This window comes from Gymnogyps californianus, chromosome 1 (genome assembly GCF_018139145.2).
Source record: "Gymnogyps californianus isolate 813 chromosome 1, ASM1813914v2, whole genome shotgun sequence".
Classification (NCBI taxonomy): Eukaryota; Metazoa; Chordata; class Aves; order Accipitriformes; family Cathartidae; genus Gymnogyps; species Gymnogyps californianus.
Genome location: NC_059471.1, coordinates 134,551,703 through 134,573,604, shown reverse-complemented (window position 1 = coordinate 134,573,604; position 21,902 = coordinate 134,551,703). Strand labels below are relative to the sequence as shown.

Here is a 21,902-nt window from a genome sequence, read left to right as displayed (position 1 = left end):
TTATGTGAGATTCTTAATTTTGGCAAAGCCGCTTACTTTCTCAATTAAGTGGCAACTTTGATTACACCCAAGGAGCTCCTTCTTGGTGGAAGGACCAAACAAAACTCATTTTGTATGGAAACAGTTCTAGTAAACTGACCTGAGACATTGCAGTAGCTTGGAAGAGCTGATCTTTGTGGAATACCTTGAACACTGCCAGACGTGGGCAGGAGGCTACATTCAAAGTCAGGATATTTCCTAAAAATCTTGTGACTGCCTTTTCCATTTAATGTAGGACTGAGCATACAACTGGAGATGAACCATGCAGTAATTGATAGAGACCTGCCCACAATTACTGAACACAGACTCAAAAGTTTAAAATTAAAAGGCATGTGGAAGAAGCATCAACGTTAAACAGACAGTGTTAGACACAATTCACAATGCTGCTCTATCTGCACCAGCTATTTTGATGACACACATACACATATGCCAGGTACACAGGTGTGCCATCTTTCTGGAGGCTGCATGAAGAAAGGGACAGGGAAGATTTCTTCCTTTTGAGGAAAGGTATCAGATTCTTCTTCTTCTTCCTCCGGCAATCTCATCAGTCCCTTCTCTTGCTTCCCTCCCTTTCCTCTGCTATCTTCTTTGGGTAGCCTTCCTTTGCTGAGCTGTGAGGATAGGACACAGTAAGCAGTTGGCCAGTTCACAGATGAGCAGAGCCACAGTTCCCAGGGCACTTGGAGGGAAAGGACCTGCCACACAGGCTAGTTCTCTTCCTGGACACTGGTGTGCTCAGTCAGGGAGATAGTCTCTATTTCACAAAGTTCTTTTCTCCTCTCTGAGCTTATTCTTCTGCCACCCCACAGTTCTGCTGTTATTCTATCTCCTCGTTTTACTGCACATAGAGAAGGTGAAAAAACTTGCTCCCTACAGCAGAGACACCAGCTATTGCATCCAGCACCCAGACCCAAGCAGAGTTTCCTTCAAACTCTGAACAGTTTGAAGGAAGGTGTGATAGCTATCAAGGGGCCTATCTGCTAAATACCAGGAAGACTTCAGGGACACGAAAGGTAGCTAGGTAAAATTTCTGTCTCTGTACCCACTCTGAGGACATGTTACACCACACAGTGTTATGGGGCTGAGCTAGGTGGAGTACTCACCTAACTGTTTAAATAGCTGTGCGGCACACTACAGCAATTAAGCATATTTGTATTCCATAGGAAGCAATGAGATGATTTAGACCATAAAATTTTCACCGTTCTGGCTATACGTGGGCAACGTCTGGATCTCATGCTGTGGTTCCACCAGCCAGGAATCCAGAGGGTAACACGTCAGTACACGCAGCCGAGCCAGGGATCTCTCAGTTCTTGTGTTTGCAGGCACTGTGGCCAGCAGCTGCTTGGACCCCATTGGTTCCAGATCACTTTTCTTCTCCTTCTAGAAGAGTCAGAAGAAGGAGGGACAGGTGGGAGAGATAAAGTCCTAAAGAGTTCATCATCAGCCTTATGCTGAGCTTCCCCTTGCTGTGCAGTCATGGCTCACAGAGTTCCCATCCACAGCACAGGTGCACCAGGGGAGGTTTAGATTTGATATTAGGAAAAATTTCTTCACCAAAAGGGTTGTCAAGCATTGAAACAGGCCACCCTGGGAAGTGGTTGAGTCACTATCCCTGGAGGTATTTAAAAGACATGTAGACGTGGCGCTTAGGGACATGGTTTAGCGGTGGACTTGGTAGTGTTAGGTTTACGGTTGGACTTGATGATCTTAAGGGTCTTTTCCAATCTAAATGATTCTATAGGTCTTTCTCCTAAAGGGTTCCTGAACTTGCTTCTGAGGAGAAGCAAATACAGTCGCCTCTCATACCCTGCTTGTCACATGGAACAGCAGGATTAGGGTGTTCAGAGAAATATCCACCAAGAGGTATCCGACGTTGCTATTTATTATTCCCTCTCTTAGTATGTAAACATAAGCAAACACAGCCCCTTGCCAAAATTTACACCTGCCATGGAGAGAGACTAGGGAGCAAGGGCAGGCTTCCTGGCTGCACATCCGTGGCCATGGGGAACAGCTGCCCCACATTTGCACAGCAGCCATTGTCCTGCTGCTTCCCAGCCATCCACTTCACAGCCATTTGGACGATCTTGTCACCTATGAAGATGTACTGCCTGGCTCTCAGGAAGTATTTGGCTACGGAGGCTGTTTGCCTAGGAGAGGGAGTCTGAGACAGGAGAACAGGCTACCAACAGTTAGGTCTACATAAGTAGTGACAGAGAGTTTAGGAAGACTTGTTCTCTACTGTACTGAGGAGAGAAGGGCATTTGCTTACCAGAAGTTGCCTTTCACATGACCCTCTCAAAATCCAGTGGAGGATCCATTGCTATGTTTGAACAGAAGCTCCCTCTTGTAGCCTGGGTGAGAGAGAAATAAGAGTGAAAATTTTTCCAGAAGCAACAACTACTTTCCCTCTGCCATGATCATATTGTACTCCTGAAGAAGGAACCACCTGATAATGGAACAAGGTCACTCAGTACTGGGGGTAAAGAAATGGTGTAACAGATCTGATGAACCTGTCTGCAAGAATCCCAAAGCTTTACTCTTTAGCTCTTCTGTGAGCTGTCCTGTCTTCTCCAGGTACTGCAGCACATAGATGATGAGGGCAAACAACACCATGTTCTGCACACCACAGCTGCCGGGCATCTGTCTGGGATGCAGAACCAGGCGGTCCAGGTTCTCCAGTGATGTCACCTGAGCATCAAAGATAAAGGACAAGGCAAGGGCAAAGCTCTGATATTCGGGCATAATGGGGTTTGCTTCCTTATCATCTCTACTTACCCCATATCTCTGCCTGCTTTCCACCACAAATCCTCTCAACATTTATCCAACCACATAAGTTACCCCATTTACCACCTTCTGCAAGCCTCCACTCAGCTTCATCAATTTCTATGCATGTCATTCACCCCCTTCAGCATTTTCTCATACATGCAAAATGCAGCCATGTCAGTAACATCTTGGTTTAGTGACTCAAAATAAAGAGTTGGTATAGGAGGAAATTACTGTTCAGCCCAGTCTTCAGCAAATAATTTCTACTTGTTTGATTTGAAAACATGGATTTTGGTCAAAAATGTCACTTTTTACTCAAAACAAAATTTATTGTCTCCATTTTGGGCACTTTCAAGTGAAGCAACACATTTGAAAAGGAGGACTATGCTGGATATGTCTCATTAAAACAACTGAAATAATGGGCAGGTCACTATCTTCAACTGGTAGTCAACCTAATCCTGGAACACCACTAAAGTGTTCATTTAACCTTGACTTGCAAGTTATTCCAGATTGACCAAACCTACTTGTTCAGAAAGTAAACAAAAATCATTTTTCAAATAATAAACACATAAAACACATAGACACAATACACACGCATTACTAGCGAGTTTATAAAAATTATATTCCCATTATGGAAAGACAACTCTTCCTCATGTACTAAGGGTTTTCCAGCACCAGCACCTGCTCACAGTAGATTTTCACTCCCCAGGCCCAAAATTCTGTCATGACTGAGGCCCTCCCTGCCTTTTTGGCTCACACCTACCTTCTGGGCAGAAGGGGAAGCCATATTCTCCACCAATATGGCTTACACTTGTGGAAAACACACGGGGAAACACATTAAGGGCAATATAGCAACAAAAACTGTTCACATCTGGAAGACTTTGGGACTCTGCTTGAACAAAGACTTTATATTATAGATTAGGGGCCAGCATTCCTCCTCCATCCACTCCAGAGGAATCAGTGGACGTCTTGCATTGGCAATGCCTTGGCACCTCTGTATTGCCATTCTCTAATGGTGGCCAGTGTATTGCATCTTTCTCTCATGCAGCCACACACCACAAATGGGCTCAGCCTGATTACAGAAATCCTCAGGAAAAAGAGGGATGAACTATGTAGAGTTCAGAGGACTGGTGACTTCTGTGGAGGACAAGCTTGTAGTTTAAGGAGAATGCATGATGGTGCTCTGAAGTGATCTTTGTATTTTCCCTGCATACACAGCTTCACATCATTACCCAATACATAAAAATGGAGTTAAAGGCTTGCCATGTTCTAGAATACTTAGTTACTGAAATGGAGTGCCAAACCCCAGGACTCCCACAGGATTAGAGAGACCAATCATCTATCCAGCATGGCAGAAGCAAACTGGACAAGATAGACTCCTGGCCTAGGTCAAAGAGCAAAGCAGAATCCTGGATTAGCTTGAGCCACGGCCTGAAGAGCACAGCAAGTCCCAGATGACTTTCTCTTATCCATCTCCTCTGCTTTCTCACCTAGGTTGATGGCTGTAACATCTCAGTAAAAAGTCTTGGTCTCCTCAGCACATGGGCAGGCAGTGCGGTCACAGCTCATGCATGACTCCAACTGGTACTCCTTGATTTTGGCCAGCATAAGCTGGGTCTGTCCCAGATATACAGGAAGACAGAGTTAGCAGCCACTGACAAGACAAGTGGTGGCTTAACAGCGGACATCACTACAGGACAAGGGAGAAAGTGGGTGACATTTTAATACGCTATTTCTTTACTAGGGAATTTAGCAGATACTGGAATAGCAGCAAGTTGTAGATCCTGTTCAGACCTGTTATGGATCTAAGCAGCGTCTTGATATACGGAAAGGGAAGTAAAGCTTGTGCTGGCTGTTGTGGACTTTTATCCTAGCCTATGGAAAACAGGCAGGGCTAAAGTATCATTGGATATCTTTTTTTAAACTAGTTCCAAATTTACCATGTGTCTGGGGAGTGATTTATAAAAAGAAAGAGGAAAACCTGAGCTGAGTATGAGAGACCTTACCCAAATGCACTTTTTCAAGCAGTTGAACATAGTAGCTTTCAGCACAAATAACTCTCCCCGAATCATGGAATATGGTAAGGCCAGACCTGCAAAGAAAGATTTGAAGGCCATCAGTCCTACTGTGGGAGAGATCCAAAAGCCATCACTGCCCGAGACACAAAACATGTTGGCTTTCCATTCTGTTATAGTATTAGGGATGGTGACTTGAACGTGCTTCTCTCCTAAGCCCCTGAAAAGAAACCAGATCCCAGGATAAAGGAAAGAGGATGCCCATTCAAAAAACAAAAAATAAAAAAACTGCTGAGGATAAATGCTAATACTAAGATTACCTGTAGCACTTCCATCTGTGCTTTTTCAAGCTTTGCAATGCTGAAGAGAAGGCAGACCAGCTACCTCACCCTCTAAGAAACTCAGCCGTAGAAAAGGAAGGGACTTGCTCAGGGATGCACAGTGACTCAGAAGGAGACATCCCCAATGCTCAAGGCCAACAGACATTTCCTTCGGTCCAAACAAGCAGCCCCCCAAACCACACCTAACAATTTAAGCTGGACTCAGCCAGTGGGGAACAGGTCCCAGATCCAGGTCTCGAGGGGAAAACTGATGTGCATGTGACTCACTTTATCTGTGGATTCTCTGAGGAGAGGGAAAGCCATGGGTACTCCTAGAAATGAACACAAGGAATATCCAGAGATGGGATTCACAAAGGCAGCTCGGCACTTAGAACAAATGCACGGAGGTGGAAATAAGAGGGCATGGCAGACCAGCCCCTTTGTCAGAGGTAGACATTAGAAGGACTGCAGCTGTTAAGACAGTGGAAAGAGACGTTATAGATAGGAACAGCCATTCCTCCCAAAGAAAATAAGGAGCTCCTCATGATTAAATACGTGGTCCACTGGCTTCTTTATCTTGCCATTAGGCAGAATTTTCAGTCCCATGTACTCTTTGCACTAGAGATTTAAAAACCAAAACAAATATAACATTAGAAAAGGAATTCTAGGCTTCCTTACAATCTCTCTTCCTGGTATACTACAGCCATTCCCTCAGTTTTCTCTGTCACCCTCCACCTCTTCTCCTCTTCTTCCTACAGTCTTTCCTGAGGTCTTTACATACAACTCGAGGAAACTAGAGTGTAACAATGACTCCACAACATGGCTGATGATTGTCCCATTTGTCATCATCAGTGCCAGCAGCAGAGAGTCCAAGAACCAGTCTGACTGACTGGTTCAGCAGCACCTTGTATTAGCAGCATGGAGCAAGCCATAAAGCACAGGGCTATAGTCCAAGTCTGATGCTAAAATGAGAGCTGAACTTTTAAAAATCTAGTTGAAACCTTGTTAGTGTTAGTTGTTCATTTGTTTTTAACTTGGGAAAAAAAATCCAACAATTCCCTGATCTTTTTGCAAATGCAGGACTAAAAAAAAAAAAAAAAAAACCAGCATGCAAACTTACAGGCTCAAATTCAAACTTTAGGACCATTCTGCTATGTTCACTTGCATTACTCTCTACTCTGCTTTCATGAGACCCCACCTGGAGTACTGCATCCAGATCCGGGATCGCCAGTAAAAGACAGACATGGACCTGTTGGAGTGGGTCCAGAGGAGGGCCACAAAAATGGTCAGAGGGCTGGAACACCTCTCCTATGAAGAAAGGCTCGGAGAGTTGGGGTTGTTCAGCCTGGAGAAGAGAAGGCTCCAGGGAGACCGTATTGCAGCCTTTCAATATATAAAGAGAGCTTGTAAGAAAGACAGAGAGAGACTTTTTACCAGGGCCTGTAGTGACAGGACACGGGGCAAAGGTTTAAACTGAAAGAGGTAGATTTAGATTAGATATAAGGAATAAATTCTTTATGATGAGGGTGGTGAGACACTGGAACAGGTTGCCCAGAGAAGTTGTGGATGCCCCATCATTGGAAGTGTTCAAGGTCAGGTCAGACGGGGCTTTGAGCAACCTCATCTAGTGAAAGATATCTCTGCCCATGGCAGCGGGGTTGGAACTAGATGATCTTTAAAGGTCCCTTCCAACCCAAACCATTCTATGATTCGATGAAGAGCTCGTAGGAACCTACTTTTAGAAAGCTGAAGAAGTCAGCTGGTTGATTAAACTACAAGGAAAGAGATCTTCTATGTGCCAGGGGCAGAGGATCAATGAATGACATGTATTGGAAATGACCCTACTCCTCGTACAGAGCAGTCAATGTCCTCATTGACTTCATAGGGATAACCTCCATTTTGGGAGGAAAACATAAAATTCACCTGCATAATCATACAAAAAGGCCAAGAAAACTGAAGAAAAGGCTCACACTGCAGACAAAACATGATAGATTGCTACCCAACGATCACCCCACAGATTTCTCTTTCCATTCTTAACCTTTTTAAATACCAGCAACCCACAATGTACTGCAACCCTCCAAAATCCAAATAGGTCATCCTTTAATCAAGATCATCCATTTTTAAAAGGTAGAATTTTAGTGTCCTCTAATCATGGTTCAGCAGATTTGTCAAAGGTTTCAAAGTCTGTGGAAAGCTAGAGTGTTTGCATCTTTTCCCTGAAAATAATTTTTTAAACTATTAAATAAAGAAAAGAGAGACCAGATTTCATACCTCCCACTGAAGAGGAGAATGCTGTTTAAGATCAGCAGTGATCTGTGCTGTATAGCGGCTACATGGCCAGCCAGTCAGTAGATGGGTACTGGTTAGTTAGAGAGCAAACAAATAGTTCTTGACCAGCCAGAACACGCATTGCCTCTTACCCTAGCCAGAAGTGCAGAAACACAGGAAAATGGGGTTATAAGGGTTAGGAAGCTGGGAATACATAAACAGGGAAGGTTACAATGAAAGGTGTTAGTGTAAGAAAGGTGTTAGTGTAGAGAAAGGTGTAGACAAATAGGACACAAATCCCTAAGAAGTCAAGCTTTCTTAAATTTTGCTGGTTTTTTAACAGCTTGGCTTAAAAAGAAGCCTTTTTAAAAGTCAGTTTAAAGTCATAACAGACATATGCTGAGTTCTGAATATCCTTTTAGAACACAGTCAGGTAATTAAAGTAAAAAATTAATAAAGGTCTACGTGTTTCCTACAATGTTTTAAAGGTAGACTACTGAACAAGTATAAGTCATTAGTGAATGTCCAGAAAATAGTTTACAAAGGTGTTCAGCCAGTTTTTGACAAGAGCAGTCTGTTCATGTCTCCACAGAATATTTCCTTTTTTTCTGTTTATTCACCTGGTTCAAAGTAATGACTAGCTTATTCAAACTGAAAGAGCCTTTGGGGACTGCAAAAGCACGGAAATTGCTTTTGCCCTCCATATCTGCAAATAGGAACTAGTTGTGAGGAGCTAAGCTCTATGATTACTGAAACACTGAGGAACACAATGACCAGAAAAAGAAGGGGTGGGGGGGGGGAAATCAATCAGTTAATTATTTTTTGAGAGATAAATCTTGCTTTGTTTAAATTGAATCCATGTGAAAGTCAAATTTGTTTAGACAAGCTTACTTTCCGTGGATCCAAAACATCTAAGGTAGCTTTATTTAATGACAGATTTTAAGTGCTGAGGGATTTGTGCATTAATTGAATTCCAGCTTCCATGAAGCTATACTGGAATGAATTGAGAAACAAAACCTGATATTTGTTATACTCCCGTCATGAAAAACTGATAAAAGTGAAGACTCTAAAACATCAACCTTGGCAGGGTTGATTAAACATGCATAGCCATAGCACACATTTCTGGATAACAAAAATAGGTTTAAAAGGCAACATAGACAGTAGTTGCTCAGTGTATACTGGTTACCAGCCCAAAAGAAGATGAAATAGTTTAAATAAAGGCTTCTTATTTGTTCATTTAAATGTATTTAAGTAAATAATTTATAGCAGTTCTATTTGCATCAGTTGATCTCAGAAACATTGCAGTTCTGACCCCAGCTCTTTTCCTAGCACAGGGACCTGCTCTCCATTCATCAGTTCAGCTCCTTCTACAACTCAACACAGTTTTTCTGTCTTTCCTCCCTATCCTGCTGCCTCACTGCCTGTTGCAGAAAGCCACTCAGGCTGCTGTTGCAGAACTCATCCTCTGGTCTCCGGAGCAGCACGCTCTGGTCCACAGCACCACGCAAAGCACACAGCCAGCTGGGAGCTTCCTCAGCTGGAGACTCACTGTTGCCCCTGGCAGATCTTGCTGTTGTGAAACCCCAGTGTGACCTACAGCAGCAGGCTCCAACAGGGAGAAAGTGGCCTGGAAGCAAACAGGGACAAAAAAAGAAGGCATTGGAAAGAGAAACCAGCCAGAGGACACAGGTAGTGGCCTGGCTGTAGTTCTTCCACTGCTTCAGCAGAGCTCTCTGTGCAATGCAAGCCAGAAGTCTTTCCCACTCTTTCCTCCCCTTTCTGCACCTCTCTTACTCCTCCAGTCTGCTTCAGTGTAAGCCTCACCTGATTACTGAAGTACAGGGAAACCTTGAATTCTGCTGTCAGCAACAAGGCATCCACCAAGGAACATGGTGTGAGCCACCAGTGAGAGGCTGGGAGCAGAGTAGGAGAAGGAGAGAGGAATGGAGAAAGAGACCTTCAGACCTAGGAAAAAAGAGGAGGAAGTGAGAGTCTAATCAACCAGATCTAACACTATTCCCTCCTAGAGACAGAGTCCTTCCCCAGCCCACCAAGACATGCCTTCCTCAGTTACCCCCTCTAATTTTGAGATGTCCCTGCATTCAACAGGGCACAGGCTCCTTTACTTTGGAAGCGACTTTCCGTACTTCCAACATCCTTCTTGAGGTCAATGAGTTTCTGACCAGCCACAACAAGCCTGTCATTCCCATCACCTGGAAAAGAAGCACAGCACATGTTCAGTTGAAAACTCCCCTCTCTGAAAATCTTCTCCATCCCTTCGTACTCTACTAGTGCCAGGAAAGATACAGTGAGATCAGACAGCAAGAAGTGAAGCAGCAGAGAAAAGCATGTGGGGATATTTAAAAAATAAGTTCAAAAGTCTCAGCTAGTTACTATGCCTGGAAGAAAAGGAGAACCAACAGTAGGAAGGGGTGGAGGGATGCTGTGAAACAGGAGAACAGTTGACTATATCTAATTATCATCTCCAGGGCTGTCTGGGCTAAGCACAGACCACGGAAGCTGCAGTCAAGACCAGTTTTGCCATTACTCACAGTATCTTGGCTTCAGCCACCACTGCCTCAGTCCAACACACACAGGTCCTCCACCCACTATGACCACAGGGTGCTCACAAAGAAGAAGAGGTCCACAGGGTCAATATCATAATCCACCCAGATCTCCTGCTCCTGGGCACAGACCAGCACCCAATACAGGCCCCTGGCTTTGAGGTAACTCTTGGTGGTGCTGTACTATGGCTGCAGGCGTAAATAGCTGCTCTGGTAGTACGGACCGATTGTCCCCAACTCATACACAGGATCCTCATTTGCAAATTTCTCCTGAAAGGGAAATAAAGACAGACATGCAGCTATTCAGACAGAGCTCCATGGTTTCAGGTGCAATGTGCATGCCTTCAGCCCTTTGCTGAGTAGCACCAGCGTGGCTCAGGCATAACACAGCACCTCTGATGCTGCAGAGGTTGCCTTTCAGTTTAAGTGGCAGTCCTGTGCGGAGGTGTATGTAGATCAGTTACTCCCGAAAGACCCCAGAGCACCACAAGACTCCAGTACAATACAGATCCCAGAGCAGTTAGACCACATTACCAAAGCACATAAAAATCCGACATTAAGAGTGAGATTCATCCTGGCCATCTTTAAGCATATTCATCTGAGCTAATCCTTTAGGTTTCCTTTAGAATTAGCGGGGAGAGACACACACAGAACATTTCTAGGGTGAGATGTCTCAAGTCTGAAGATAACCCTCCAGATCCAGTCAGACACACAGCATGCAGTGGTGGTTTATCTTTCACCATTAGCTCTACAGGGAACACAGTGTGACTAGCCCAGATATAAGTGCATATATTATATGCCTCTAAAATAGGTTAGATCTTTCCTCCCTTACCATCTAATAGTAATTATATGTTACATGTTACAAAATAATATGTTATAGCATATACAGCAACAGATAAATATCTGCAGCACATAGGTACAAATTGTTTTCATGCTGACACCAATTGTCAGCTGCTTGGAACTAGGAAGAAATGGCTCCTGAGGGGATTAATGACTAGATGTCCCTTATTTATTTACATTTTCTTTTCAATTTCTTCCACAGCTTGTGGTATTAGCCATTTTCAGAGGCAGCATACTGCCATTGTTACAGACCAGCAAGATCTGAAAAGTCCTACACTCTGCATTCAGCTACGTAAGTTACTAGCAGGCTGGGTTATGGGACACATAAAACAAACGTATCAACAACTTCTTGAGTACCCATTACTGGAAGTCTTCAAATAAGCCATTTCTTTCTAAACATTGGCAGCCTGAGAAATAGACTCTGGATTTACCCATAGATATGGCTGGAATCCAACAAGACTAGCTGGCTTTTTCAACTACAGAGTCAATTCTTGTGTGATAAAACTTTAGCAGTCTGTGGATATGACCTGCAGAAGTCAGCCTAAGAAGACCATGCACAAGTTCAACAAAGAAAATCTTAAGATGAGCCTGAGAGGACAACTACCCTCAGGGCCAAGCAATTTGTCTTTTCTGCCCACCTAGAAACTGGGACAAGGCTCCAAACAGGCAGAAAGCATCTCCAGTGGGATGAAGGAGACTTTTCAAGTCTAGTTCATTCTCTCATGTCCTTGTCCCTTTGTAGGACAAGAGAGAACTCTGGGTGACCCTCCAGTAAATTAATACTTCACAATTCAAAAAAATCCTACTGTCCAGCAGACAGCTTGCCAGCCTGGATAGGTCAGCCGCTGCCTACCGCAGACACAGAAAAAAGCTCTACTTCATCCTCTAGTTTGGAGTAGGAATAATGGAAAGCAAAGGCATCTCATAGTTACTTACCTTAAGCTCCACCAGTGAGTACTAGAAGAAAAAACAAAACAAACAGATTTCTCATTAGCTCCTTGAAACCTTTTTTTGTAGTACAGTGGTAGCATAAGGGCTCAGGACGGGTTACTGTAGCAATCAAACCCTCATAGTCATGACAATTCAGCTCACCATTCACAACCCTCAGGAGGATTAAAAACATTCAGTTAAGAACCATTTCCCCAAAATTTGCTGCCACTGTTGTTTACATTCCATCAGCCTGCAGAAGATACCGGACATCCACATCTGGCAAGTCAGCTCAAACTGCTTTCTTACGTTTTGCTGGCAGGGACTCCATGGATTTTTGTGCAGATCTCAAACTACTTTCTAGGGACTCACTTGATTTCCTGGAGTGGTTCTTTGGGTCAAAAGGAAGGAGCTGAACTGGAGTGCAGCAGCATAAGGTCAGGAGCTGGCAGTCCTTCGAAGGCATCCAGCTCCAGCTGAGAACAGGGTCTGAGCTGGGTTATCTCCAGGGGTAGGTCTACAGAAAGGATGTGAGGCTTTACCTGGGTTTGATGATGAATTCCTGCTGCTGCTCAGGAATGCTGGATCTGTAGTTCCTAAAGAATAAAATGCTCAAGGGCAAGATCAAAAGCAGAGCGCTCCACCCCTATGTAAGCCCAATCTAAGTCTCCTGGTTACATTTCCTCATACTATCCTCCCCACATTTTCTCCCTTACGTTCCTCACCTCATCATTCAAAGGGACGAAAATGCTGTTCAGAGTGACAATTCGAGACTGTACTGCAATGGAAAAAAGCAAACTAAATGCTTGTGAGCATAACCTTCAGGCACAGAGTCATCCCACTCCACCCCTACCCAGCCCATACTCCAAAATCAGAGGTGTTCTTTCAGGGCATTCCTGTAGGCATCATGCTTTAGTTCGCAGAACATCTGAGGGCATAACAGGGCTCTGAGGATACAGACCGAGAAGAAATACACAAAAAGAATACGAGCTTAAGAGAAATGCTGAAGGAGGAAAGGAGGTGCATATAGTCCCTAAGACATGAACTTATGAACAGTTTGAAAGAGATGAGAGACTGGATTTGTTTGCAGGAAGCAGCTGCAGTATCCTTTACTTCACATTATCTTTCGAAGTATGGTAATGATTCAACAAATACTAACAGTTTTGTCTTACAAAATGCACAAAAGACAAAGGGCCTTGCAAAAAGATGTTAATCAAATATTTATTTCAATATTTTTCCAACTTCATGGGAAAGAATGTGGGTGTCTCATTTTCCAATGATTAAAATTATTATTAAGGCATTATTATTAAATGCCTTCAGTGTAACTGGAGTGTTTATTACTGGAAAAGCTATTCTGAATAGGTCAGGTATTTCTGAAGCACCAGTCAGTGTAAAAGAACATACAAAGAAATAAACAAAAAAAGACCAACCAAAAAAAATCCCCCTCAGTGATATAACAACTACAAATAGAAAAGCATAGTTTTCTGGATTTGATGAAACAAGGAAGATGTCTTTCAGGCAAAGACTACTTGAACAGCTTGGATACAACTAACAAGTATACGATGATGGTCTTCTGACAGATGACAGACAGTTGCCAGGTGAGTTTCCACCATTTCTAAACCAGGCAAGAGTGCACCACGGCATTAGGAATCCAGGGCAAACAAACGTGCTGAGTTCAGTAATGTTCTTGACCAGTCCTTGCTGGAATTCATGTGGAGATACCTGGGATGATGTTTCCTGGAGGCCACTTAAGATTAGTGCTTATAAACCTAACAAGTCTGCATCAGGGTAACTGCTGAGTAGGTTGGTACAATTGTTTTAGAAACAAGCCTGAATAACAGTAGAAGTGTGAACTGTAAATCAAGTGTGATTTCTTTACTAAAATCCAGGGCCAGGGTAATTACTATACCTGCTGGGCAACCCACATCAAAGATTATTTTGTTCTAGTGGGGACATACACTGATCTGCACACTGCAAGGAACATCTCCTCAACCCTCCCTGCAGCTTACCTGTATGCATACCTGGGCTCACCTTGTTGTCCTGGCACGTAAATAGGCTTGTCAGTTTGCACAGAAGTGCTGCTCACAATGTTCTGGATGAAGACCTCAGTTGCTGCATCACTGCCCACAGAGAGGCAGATGGTCACAACTTCCTTGATGCCTTTTGCAGGTGGACGGACTTGGGGAGCACAGGAAAATACCCCAGGGTAACTCCTGAGAAACTCTTATAGGAGAATTGAGCATAGCACTTGAGCAGACATATAATCAAACTAGTGGCTAGTTTACAAAGAAAAGAAGGGGCTTCCTGCTCTACTTACTGCTAAAGAAGTTGCTCCACAGTTGACATGGAAGAGATGGACGTTCTTACAACTGCACATGATACTTAAGGGATTTATGCAAATTTATATCGGTATCCATAGTACAAGGACATGGGAAGCATTAAGAAGCAGTTAACAGTAAAGCCCAGACCTGTACCCCATGTTGGAATGGGTTGAATAATATTTATTAACAAAATGAGAACCCCAGTTTGGACTTTAGCAAGTCAGAGCGACTAGAAGCGGGTGGATCTGACCATTTTCTGCACAGAATGAGGAAAGAATTCCCAGTCCCCAAATGCTTCCTTTAATGTCAAAATGATGAAACACTTGACTTCTTCACAGATTTTTCTTGCTTGATAATGCTGGAAACCAGGTGGTCCAACGGGGAAGGGGAACAGACAAACATAAAGAGGGAATTCTTAAGCATTAGTAATGGACACAAGAAATAAGCTGCTGCCTTTCACACTGTCAGCAAATGCCACAGTCCCTGGCACTTCAGGGTGTGTTACTGATTGGGAGATAGGAACAAGCGTGAGATATGAGATCAGCCTCTTTTACCAGTGATTGGCACAGCACAGAACTGTGTTCTGAACTTCTGCCAACCACTGCTCTTACCCAGCCTTGTTTTGACAGGTGCTTTGCAACCGTACTTCATTTCTTTTCATACATGTAAGATTAGGTACTTACTTACTTTCCACTACTGTAAGCCACTACTTCTCATTGTCTAGAATTTGCATTAACAAATTCTTTGTGGGACAGAAGGAAGGGCCATGGGCATATAGTTGAGCCTACGCACAGAAGGGAACTTTGGCTGCCACCTCAGAAAAAGGTCCTAAATGGGTGCCTCACTAGCCCTAATATGAATTAAGATGAACAAGTCCATTAATAACAATATATCAGCAATATAGCTGTTAATATAACACTTAATAATGTATTATTCCTTAACAGGAACAACCATGTAATAGACTGATCATCAAATCACACACAGAGTGCATGAGTATGTACCTATATGCTGCCATTATCAAAACAAGCATCCCATAGCTCCATGTCACAGTCTTTTAGAATGGACATCAGATGCCATAATTCTGCACATTACAATGCTGATGACAAGGCTTTATACAGGACTGCAAGCAGGCTTCTGATACTGCTTGTAACTGCTCTGCAGAACTGCTGCTCTTTCAAAAGGCGATATGGCAGCCTGCTAGCATGCACGTTTGTGAAGAGTCTCTTTCATATAGGAACTCAGAGTCAGCACTAAAGCATCTCTGCACTCACCTGCAGGGAGCCTGGCATGAGGACTCTTCTACTGGTGGCCCATTTGCTGCTCTGCAACACTTCAAGAACCTCCCCATGGAGCAAAGCCCCAATTATAACACCCTGGTACTAAAAGCTGGTGGTTGCCTTCATTGCTGAAGTAGGTCCAGCCTCAACTTTGAGATCTCCACTGGGAAGGTGAAGCACTGGAACAGCCTTCTGATGGCCACCGAGCAGCATGCAGTTCTTGCCCTCAGTCTCCACCATGGGGGTAAGCAGCGGGGCTCCTCCACAGTGGCAGAAAGCCCATGTGGACCTTCTCTGTAGCTTGGTCATGCTGGCAGCACCACCCCACAGGTCCTGGCAAGATAAGTGAAAACTGGGACAGAGAGGTTTAGCAGCATTAACGCTTTAAAAAGAGAAGCATCTGTGTTTAAAAAAAGGAGAAGGAAATTCAGAAGTGAACCGAGTTCTTCACTAAGTGGTGGCCTGGCACCAACGTGACTGCAGCAGCCTGTCAGGGCCTAGAGGACACCCACAGCTCTGCCTGTCCCTGCCCAGCCCCTCCAGGGCTCCCCCTACCTGCCCACAGCCCAGGACCCCATATCAGCCCCCCCCAGGTCCATCAGCCTCTACCCCAATGATGCCGCAGCAGGGCCGGTCTCCAGCTCCCACAGCCCTGCCCAGGCCCTGTTGACCCCATCCCACAGGCTGGCTTCTCACCCGAACCTTGGACCGGACTCATCATTTCTCAGGTGCCAAAGGGACCCAGTGAGGTTTGTGGACTCCAGCATTAGCATTTGGGAATATGGAGGAAGTGGCCCAGGAAACTGCGTAGACTGAGGCAACAAGTGCTTGGGGACCTGCCCTGCAGAGGTACGCCCAGCACATGGTAAGAGGAACAGGCACTAAGTACCCCAAGTCTCAAAGGGAAGAGGCCCTGCTGTTACCTCTGAATTTCAATCAGAAGAGGCCCTTTGCTGCTTCCTGTGACATGGGGGTTGTTTCTCTGTCATCCAGTAACAATACTGCAGAAACAAAGTCTCCAGAGAGGAACCACGCCTGTGTCATCTTTCTGCCTGTGCCACCATCCTTCATGATCTGTGCCTCTGAGCAGTGAGGACTGGAAAGAGACAGAGGCACTGGGGAGCCAGGTGAGAGAACAAGAAGCATCCCCAAAGGCCATCTGTCTACACGCCCTATGGTCCTTGGCCTTCTGTGGCACTATGACAATGACTAGCTATCCCTTGAAGGGAAAAACCAGTGGCAAGTGGAATGAGAGGAGGAGGTTTTCGCTCTCTCTCTCCTCTATTTCTACCTTACAAAGAACAGGAAAGAGAGGGTGAAATTGAAGGGGGCAAATTGCATCTCCTCAACTAGTTTCATCAAAAGGTTCTCAGCACAGCACTGCTACTGGCTTTTCAAAACCCCTGGTACACTCCCTCCAAAAGTCATACTAAATCACAAAAATGTCCAGCTTCTCCCTCTCTTAGTCCCTTTGGCTCCACTATCCATGGGAAAAACCTCATAACTGGTCTTTCTGGTTCCCTTATCACGTTATAACCACTTCCCTATACCCACCGGCCACCTATCCCATCTCCAACCTCCTCATTGAAGGACAATGCATGATCACTCAAACCAAGCTGCTAGCCTCCTTCCCTGCCTCTTTCACATGGTATTCCCTATGCCTTTGCTACTCTTTTGTTATCAGACCCTTCGTCCAACATCCATCCAAAGCTGTAAAGTAGTTAAGGCAGGAAAAATTCCTGAATCTTACCATGTAGGTGTTCACAGCAGACCAAGCTCTGACTCAAACTCACCAGCCCACACTCTGTAAAACAACTTCTGTGCTGTCGCTGCTATTCTCTGTTACAGCAGGCTCACTGGGAATCACAGCTATCAGGTTTGCTAGCTCATTTATGCAAGATTTAACAGAGAGCACAAAGGTACTGCATGCCTCACCTAGCAAATACATGGTTACAAGACACACACAGCACGATGTCCTGGGATCTTTCCCAGATACCTTGGTTTGAGGGAAATCAGATTGTCACAGGGAAATCAATTTGATCTGAACTTACACCTGCAACTTTTCAAGTACGTCAGTTTGATCCTGGTGAAGTTAGGGGACAGTTTGTGTTTTTGTTAGTAACTGGTATGTCCTGCATGGTACATGTGAAATAGACTGAAATATTTTCAGATGCTAATCACTTCAACAAAGACAGCAAGATAACAGAGGAGGAAAGAGTAAGCAGCGTGTAGTTCAGCAGCTGGATGAACAACTCTTCTAGCCAGAGGAAAGCAGTTACTGGAATGAGGCAGTTCAAAGGGGAGGCTGCAAAACAATTTGCAGCAAGTTGAGTAAGAACAATGGAAACAATTCTCCACTGCTCTGAGTGACCTTTTGCTGAAGATTATCTACAGATTTAGATTTTGAAGGATCTACTGCTTGCTGAGATTAAGAGAGTAAAAGTCAAATGCTGTTTCATTGATGCATGCAGGTTAATTCCCATTCATCTGCATGACGGTAGGTGTTACAGTAGCCTGGAAGCTCCAGGATTTCAACTAAAGTTGTTTGTGTCCCTTGCTTTGCATGCTGAATGTACCATTATGCCTAGATCTATGTTTTCCTTTGATTTTTTTTTTTTAAAGTCTTCTTGCATGTTTCCACAGCACTGTAGCCATAAACTGCCACTGCTGCAGTTTTCCAGTCACAAATGTTTGGAAATCGAAATGTTGTTGGAGTTAGTAACCAGGAAGCTCCTCTTTCAACACACTTTACCCACAGCTGATGAACCACGGAACATAATTTTCAGAAACAAGCTCTATGTTTTGATCAGCCCATACCAGCATGTTCTGCTTTTTCCTGCCCTTACGTATAGGGAGGGTGATTTCTGGGAAGTATCCCAACCACCATGGGAAAAGTTCAAGAAAGCTCTGAGCTCCACTGCAAGGCTGACAGACACCTGGAAGTCTCCCCCAGCTGTTGTATGGGCACACTCACTTGAAGGAGGTATTCACATGTGAATACCCTTATTTTGAAAGAATTATTTCTCCTCCCTGGGTGTTTGAAAATACGTGCTGATCTGCCATCATCTGTTTGTCCTTTTTCTTGTAGACAAGTCTATATGGAAAAATGCTTCAGCTCACTTACTAATTTATGACATAACATGCTGTCCAGCCTGCAGATCTCATCCCAGGTGAAGAAGCAAGAGTTGCCTGCCTGCAATTCACAGGCAACACCTGCTGCTGAAGAGCTCTATACTACAACAGGTCAGCTCTGCCAACCTTACTCCACTGGGCAATAAATGACCATTTTCCTGCATGGGCTGCCAAAACCATGGAAAAAGTGGTTGCCCTGCTATGTTATGTCTCCATATTAGCTACGGATCTCGCTGCAAGTGCACAGAGCCATTGCACGCATAAAATGGACTCAATGCACCCCCCCCAGCTTCTGGCCCTGATACACACTCAGGAGTTAAGTAGGTGCAGTTCATAATGTACATGGTACTGCTGCTCTTAGCACATTTCTAAAGGACAGCAGTAATTCTTGTGAGAGCCCAGCATTCAGCTTAGCATGTTCCACACCCTCCCTCCTCCCATCCCATTCTATACCATGCCCAGAAGTTTCTCCTTCCTCTCCTCTTTTGATCTAGAAATCCAAGGTTTCCCTTGCAGAGAGGATGTTTAGCTTCACTACAGAGAAAAGTTTAGCTAAAACCATAGTTCCATAGAAATTAGTATCAGCTTGGGGCACTGCCAGATCACTTGTCATTATGCATGTGATCCAGATAAAGTGGGAGCACACAGTTGCAATTCTATTGAACACACCTAGGTGTTTCCCTGACCCGTGGGACTGCAGATGATGCCTGATCAGGCATGAAGCCTACTAGGAAAATGTCCTCTATCAAAAAGGAAAGAGAAGCACCTTGAACCTGCAGGACAAGTTTGTACGTGTTCCACTCTGTGCCACATGGCCACAAAGTTTATAACCCAATTATCCAGTACACAGGATATACTGTCACGTGCAATCAATCTGGTACCCAAGTGGAGCTTGGAAACTCCACTGCTAAACCAGCATCCCAAAATGGAAGAATCCCTTTTCCATGCTCAAGACAAGTGAATTTCAGCCTCTCCCTGCTGGCCCTTAGAGTTCCGTGCATTCTGCTGTGGGGATTACTAAAGGTCACTAAAACACAGGCCTGCTGTTAGTGCACATGTACTTTTGCAATATAAAATTCTGCATTCTTACTGGAAAACTTGCAGGAAGACAAAACCTTTTTTTTAAAAAAAAAAAAAAAAGCTTGCAAACAGCTATGAGACTGTCTCTTCACCTATCAGCTACTACCACCTGATCCTCACCCAAACACAAACTGATGCTCTGAAAATGGTTGTGGTCCCTCTTCACTGGCACGCTGTTCCATACTACCCCCCCAGTGTGTCTCCCAACATCCTTGGCTCTGCTGTAAAATACCTGGAATATCTGTCCAGCTTAAATGATCTCCTTTGTTTCAACTTGCATACATTGATGTGGCATTGTCCTGGTTTCAGCTGGGACAGAGTTAACTCTCTTCTTAGTAGCTGGTACAGTGCTGTGTTTTGGATTTAGTGTGAGAATAACGTTGATAACACGCTGATGTTTTAGTTGTTGCTAAGTAGCGCTTATCTTAAGCCAAGGATTTTTTCAGTTTCCCATGCTCTGCCAGCAAGCAGGTGTGCAAAAAGCTGGGAGGGAGCATAGCCGGGGCAGCTGACCTGAACTAGCCAAAGGGGTATTCCATACCATGGAACGTCATGCCCAGTATATAAACAGGGGGGAGTTGGCCAGGAGGCGTGCATTGCGGCCCTGGCATCGGTCAGCGGGTGGTGAGCAATTGCATCGTGCATCACTGGGTTTTTTTTTTCCTTTTTTCCCCCCTCTTCTTTTTTTTTTGTTATATTCCTTTTCATTACTATTGTTATTATTATATTTCATTATTACTATTGTTAGTATTATATTTTACTTTAGTTACTAAACTATTCTTATCTCAACCCACGTGTTCTACCTTCTTTCCTGATTCTCCTCCCCATCCCACTGGGAGCGGGGGGCGGGGGGGGGGGGGAGTGAGGGAGCGACTGTGTGGTGCTTGGCTGCTGACTGGGGTTAAACCACACCAGGCATTCAGACTCCTACGATGTCAGAGCTGCTATGAAGCCACATTCCACACTGTAATTTATTTTAACAATGCAGCCTGCTCTGGCAGATTTGCTTGAGGATTCCCAGTTTCAGGTGGGGCAGGACAGTGAGGAACACAGATAAAAGGAAGTCAGAAAGGCCAGAGAGGGGAAGATAAAGATTATGCCTATTGACAATACACTTGGCTTTTGGCCTTGACATGATTTTACCTTCATAAAAAGCGCATGAATTTCAAGAAAGGGAAGCAGAATCGCAACCTAGAAACTATATGAAAGTTGTTAAGATCAAGGCAGCAGAAAAATGTTTAGAGGGAAGCTGGATAGGTAGAGTGGGTAAAGCTGAGGGATGATGGCAAATTCAGGCTGAATATCAAGAATCCTATTTAACAGAAAGGCTTCTTAGCAATACTGGCAAGTGCAATAAAATAATAAGACATTAAGAAACTGCCACTTCATTCTTTGAGAAGTAGACCCTAGCCTGAAGCTTTTTAAAGACATTTGAGTCAATTTAATCTCTCACACGCTTATAGGGGTGAAAACAAAGAGTGTTCTGCTCAAAGAAATTCATGTGTTTCATGACAGACACAGGTCCCCAAGCCCACATACCTAGAGCAATTAAACAGGATGTTTTGCTTACAGCGTAACCTATGTACTCTGCTCTTTGCACATCTTTTTCCCTGATCCTCGTTTTCTCATTCTCTAATCTGTTTTACCCTTAGCCTTCTCTATATTTCCTACCTTCTCCTCTGCCTCCACTTCAGATCTCCTTAGCAGAATGCAAGCAGAACAGTGCAAGATCAATTTCAAACCCCTCAGAGTCCATACACATTCCTGGTTTGCCACACTTTTGCCAAAGATCCATGCAAAAACATGTACAGACTAGACCTATGCCACCAAAAAGCAATACTGAGGTTTCAAGCAGGTCATGATCATCATTGTTGCCTTCGCCACATGGCACATATTCTTGCCTCTCCCTAGAGCTGCACTGAGATGGACAAAGTTGTCAGCAAAGATGTTGTTAAGTCTAATTAGGTGAATGGATATCCGTAACGGGTAAGTCTGGTTTTCAACAGAGCATCACTCTGATTAAGCAGAATTTACTATCTCCAGAGGATGCCAGAGTTAGAGCCTGAGCTGTTCTTAATCTTCCAGAGTGGCCAGAGGGAAGCATACATGGCCTAGAGGAATACTGCAGTTAACGCTGGAGATATGCAAGGAAAGGTTCATAAATGCCCTCTCTAAGGTAGTAGTCCTCTTCCCCCCACATCCCTGCCACCATCCTCACAGTGTTGTACGTTGCCAGACTAACATCACACGTTGTCCCTGCAACCTGCTTCCCATATTAACAGGTCAGCTGGGGAAGTCTTAGCTTCAGTTACAGACTTCAAAAGCCAAGTCCTCCCAAACCAAAGGTGATGACTTG

At 44.2% G+C, this 21,902-nt stretch overlaps 1 protein-coding gene across 1 annotated transcript in view; it reads right to left on the bottom strand.

The window, feature by feature from the left end:
* LOC127016080 (alpha-2-macroglobulin-like protein 1) overlaps positions 1–17,282 on the bottom strand; it is a 46,659-nt gene extending 29,377 nt beyond the window's left edge. The window contains exons 1-11 of the mRNA XM_050896442.1: positions 17,270–17,282; positions 13,768–13,914; positions 12,462–12,514; positions 11,746–11,766; positions 10,194–10,239; positions 9,532–9,618; positions 4,809–4,894; positions 2,577–2,727; positions 2,060–2,178; positions 1,253–1,419; positions 462–569 (exon numbers count right to left, since the gene is read on the bottom strand). Coding sequence (XP_050752399.1) covers positions 462–569; positions 1,253–1,419; positions 2,060–2,178; positions 2,577–2,727; positions 4,809–4,894; positions 9,532–9,618; positions 10,194–10,239; positions 11,746–11,766; positions 12,462–12,514; positions 13,768–13,914; positions 17,270–17,282 — 998 coding nt within the window. The remainder of the gene's footprint in view (positions 1–461; positions 570–1,252; positions 1,420–2,059; positions 2,179–2,576; positions 2,728–4,808; positions 4,895–9,531; positions 9,619–10,193; positions 10,240–11,745; positions 11,767–12,461; positions 12,515–13,767; positions 13,915–17,269) is intronic.
* Positions 17,283–21,902: the final 4,620 nt, after the last annotated feature.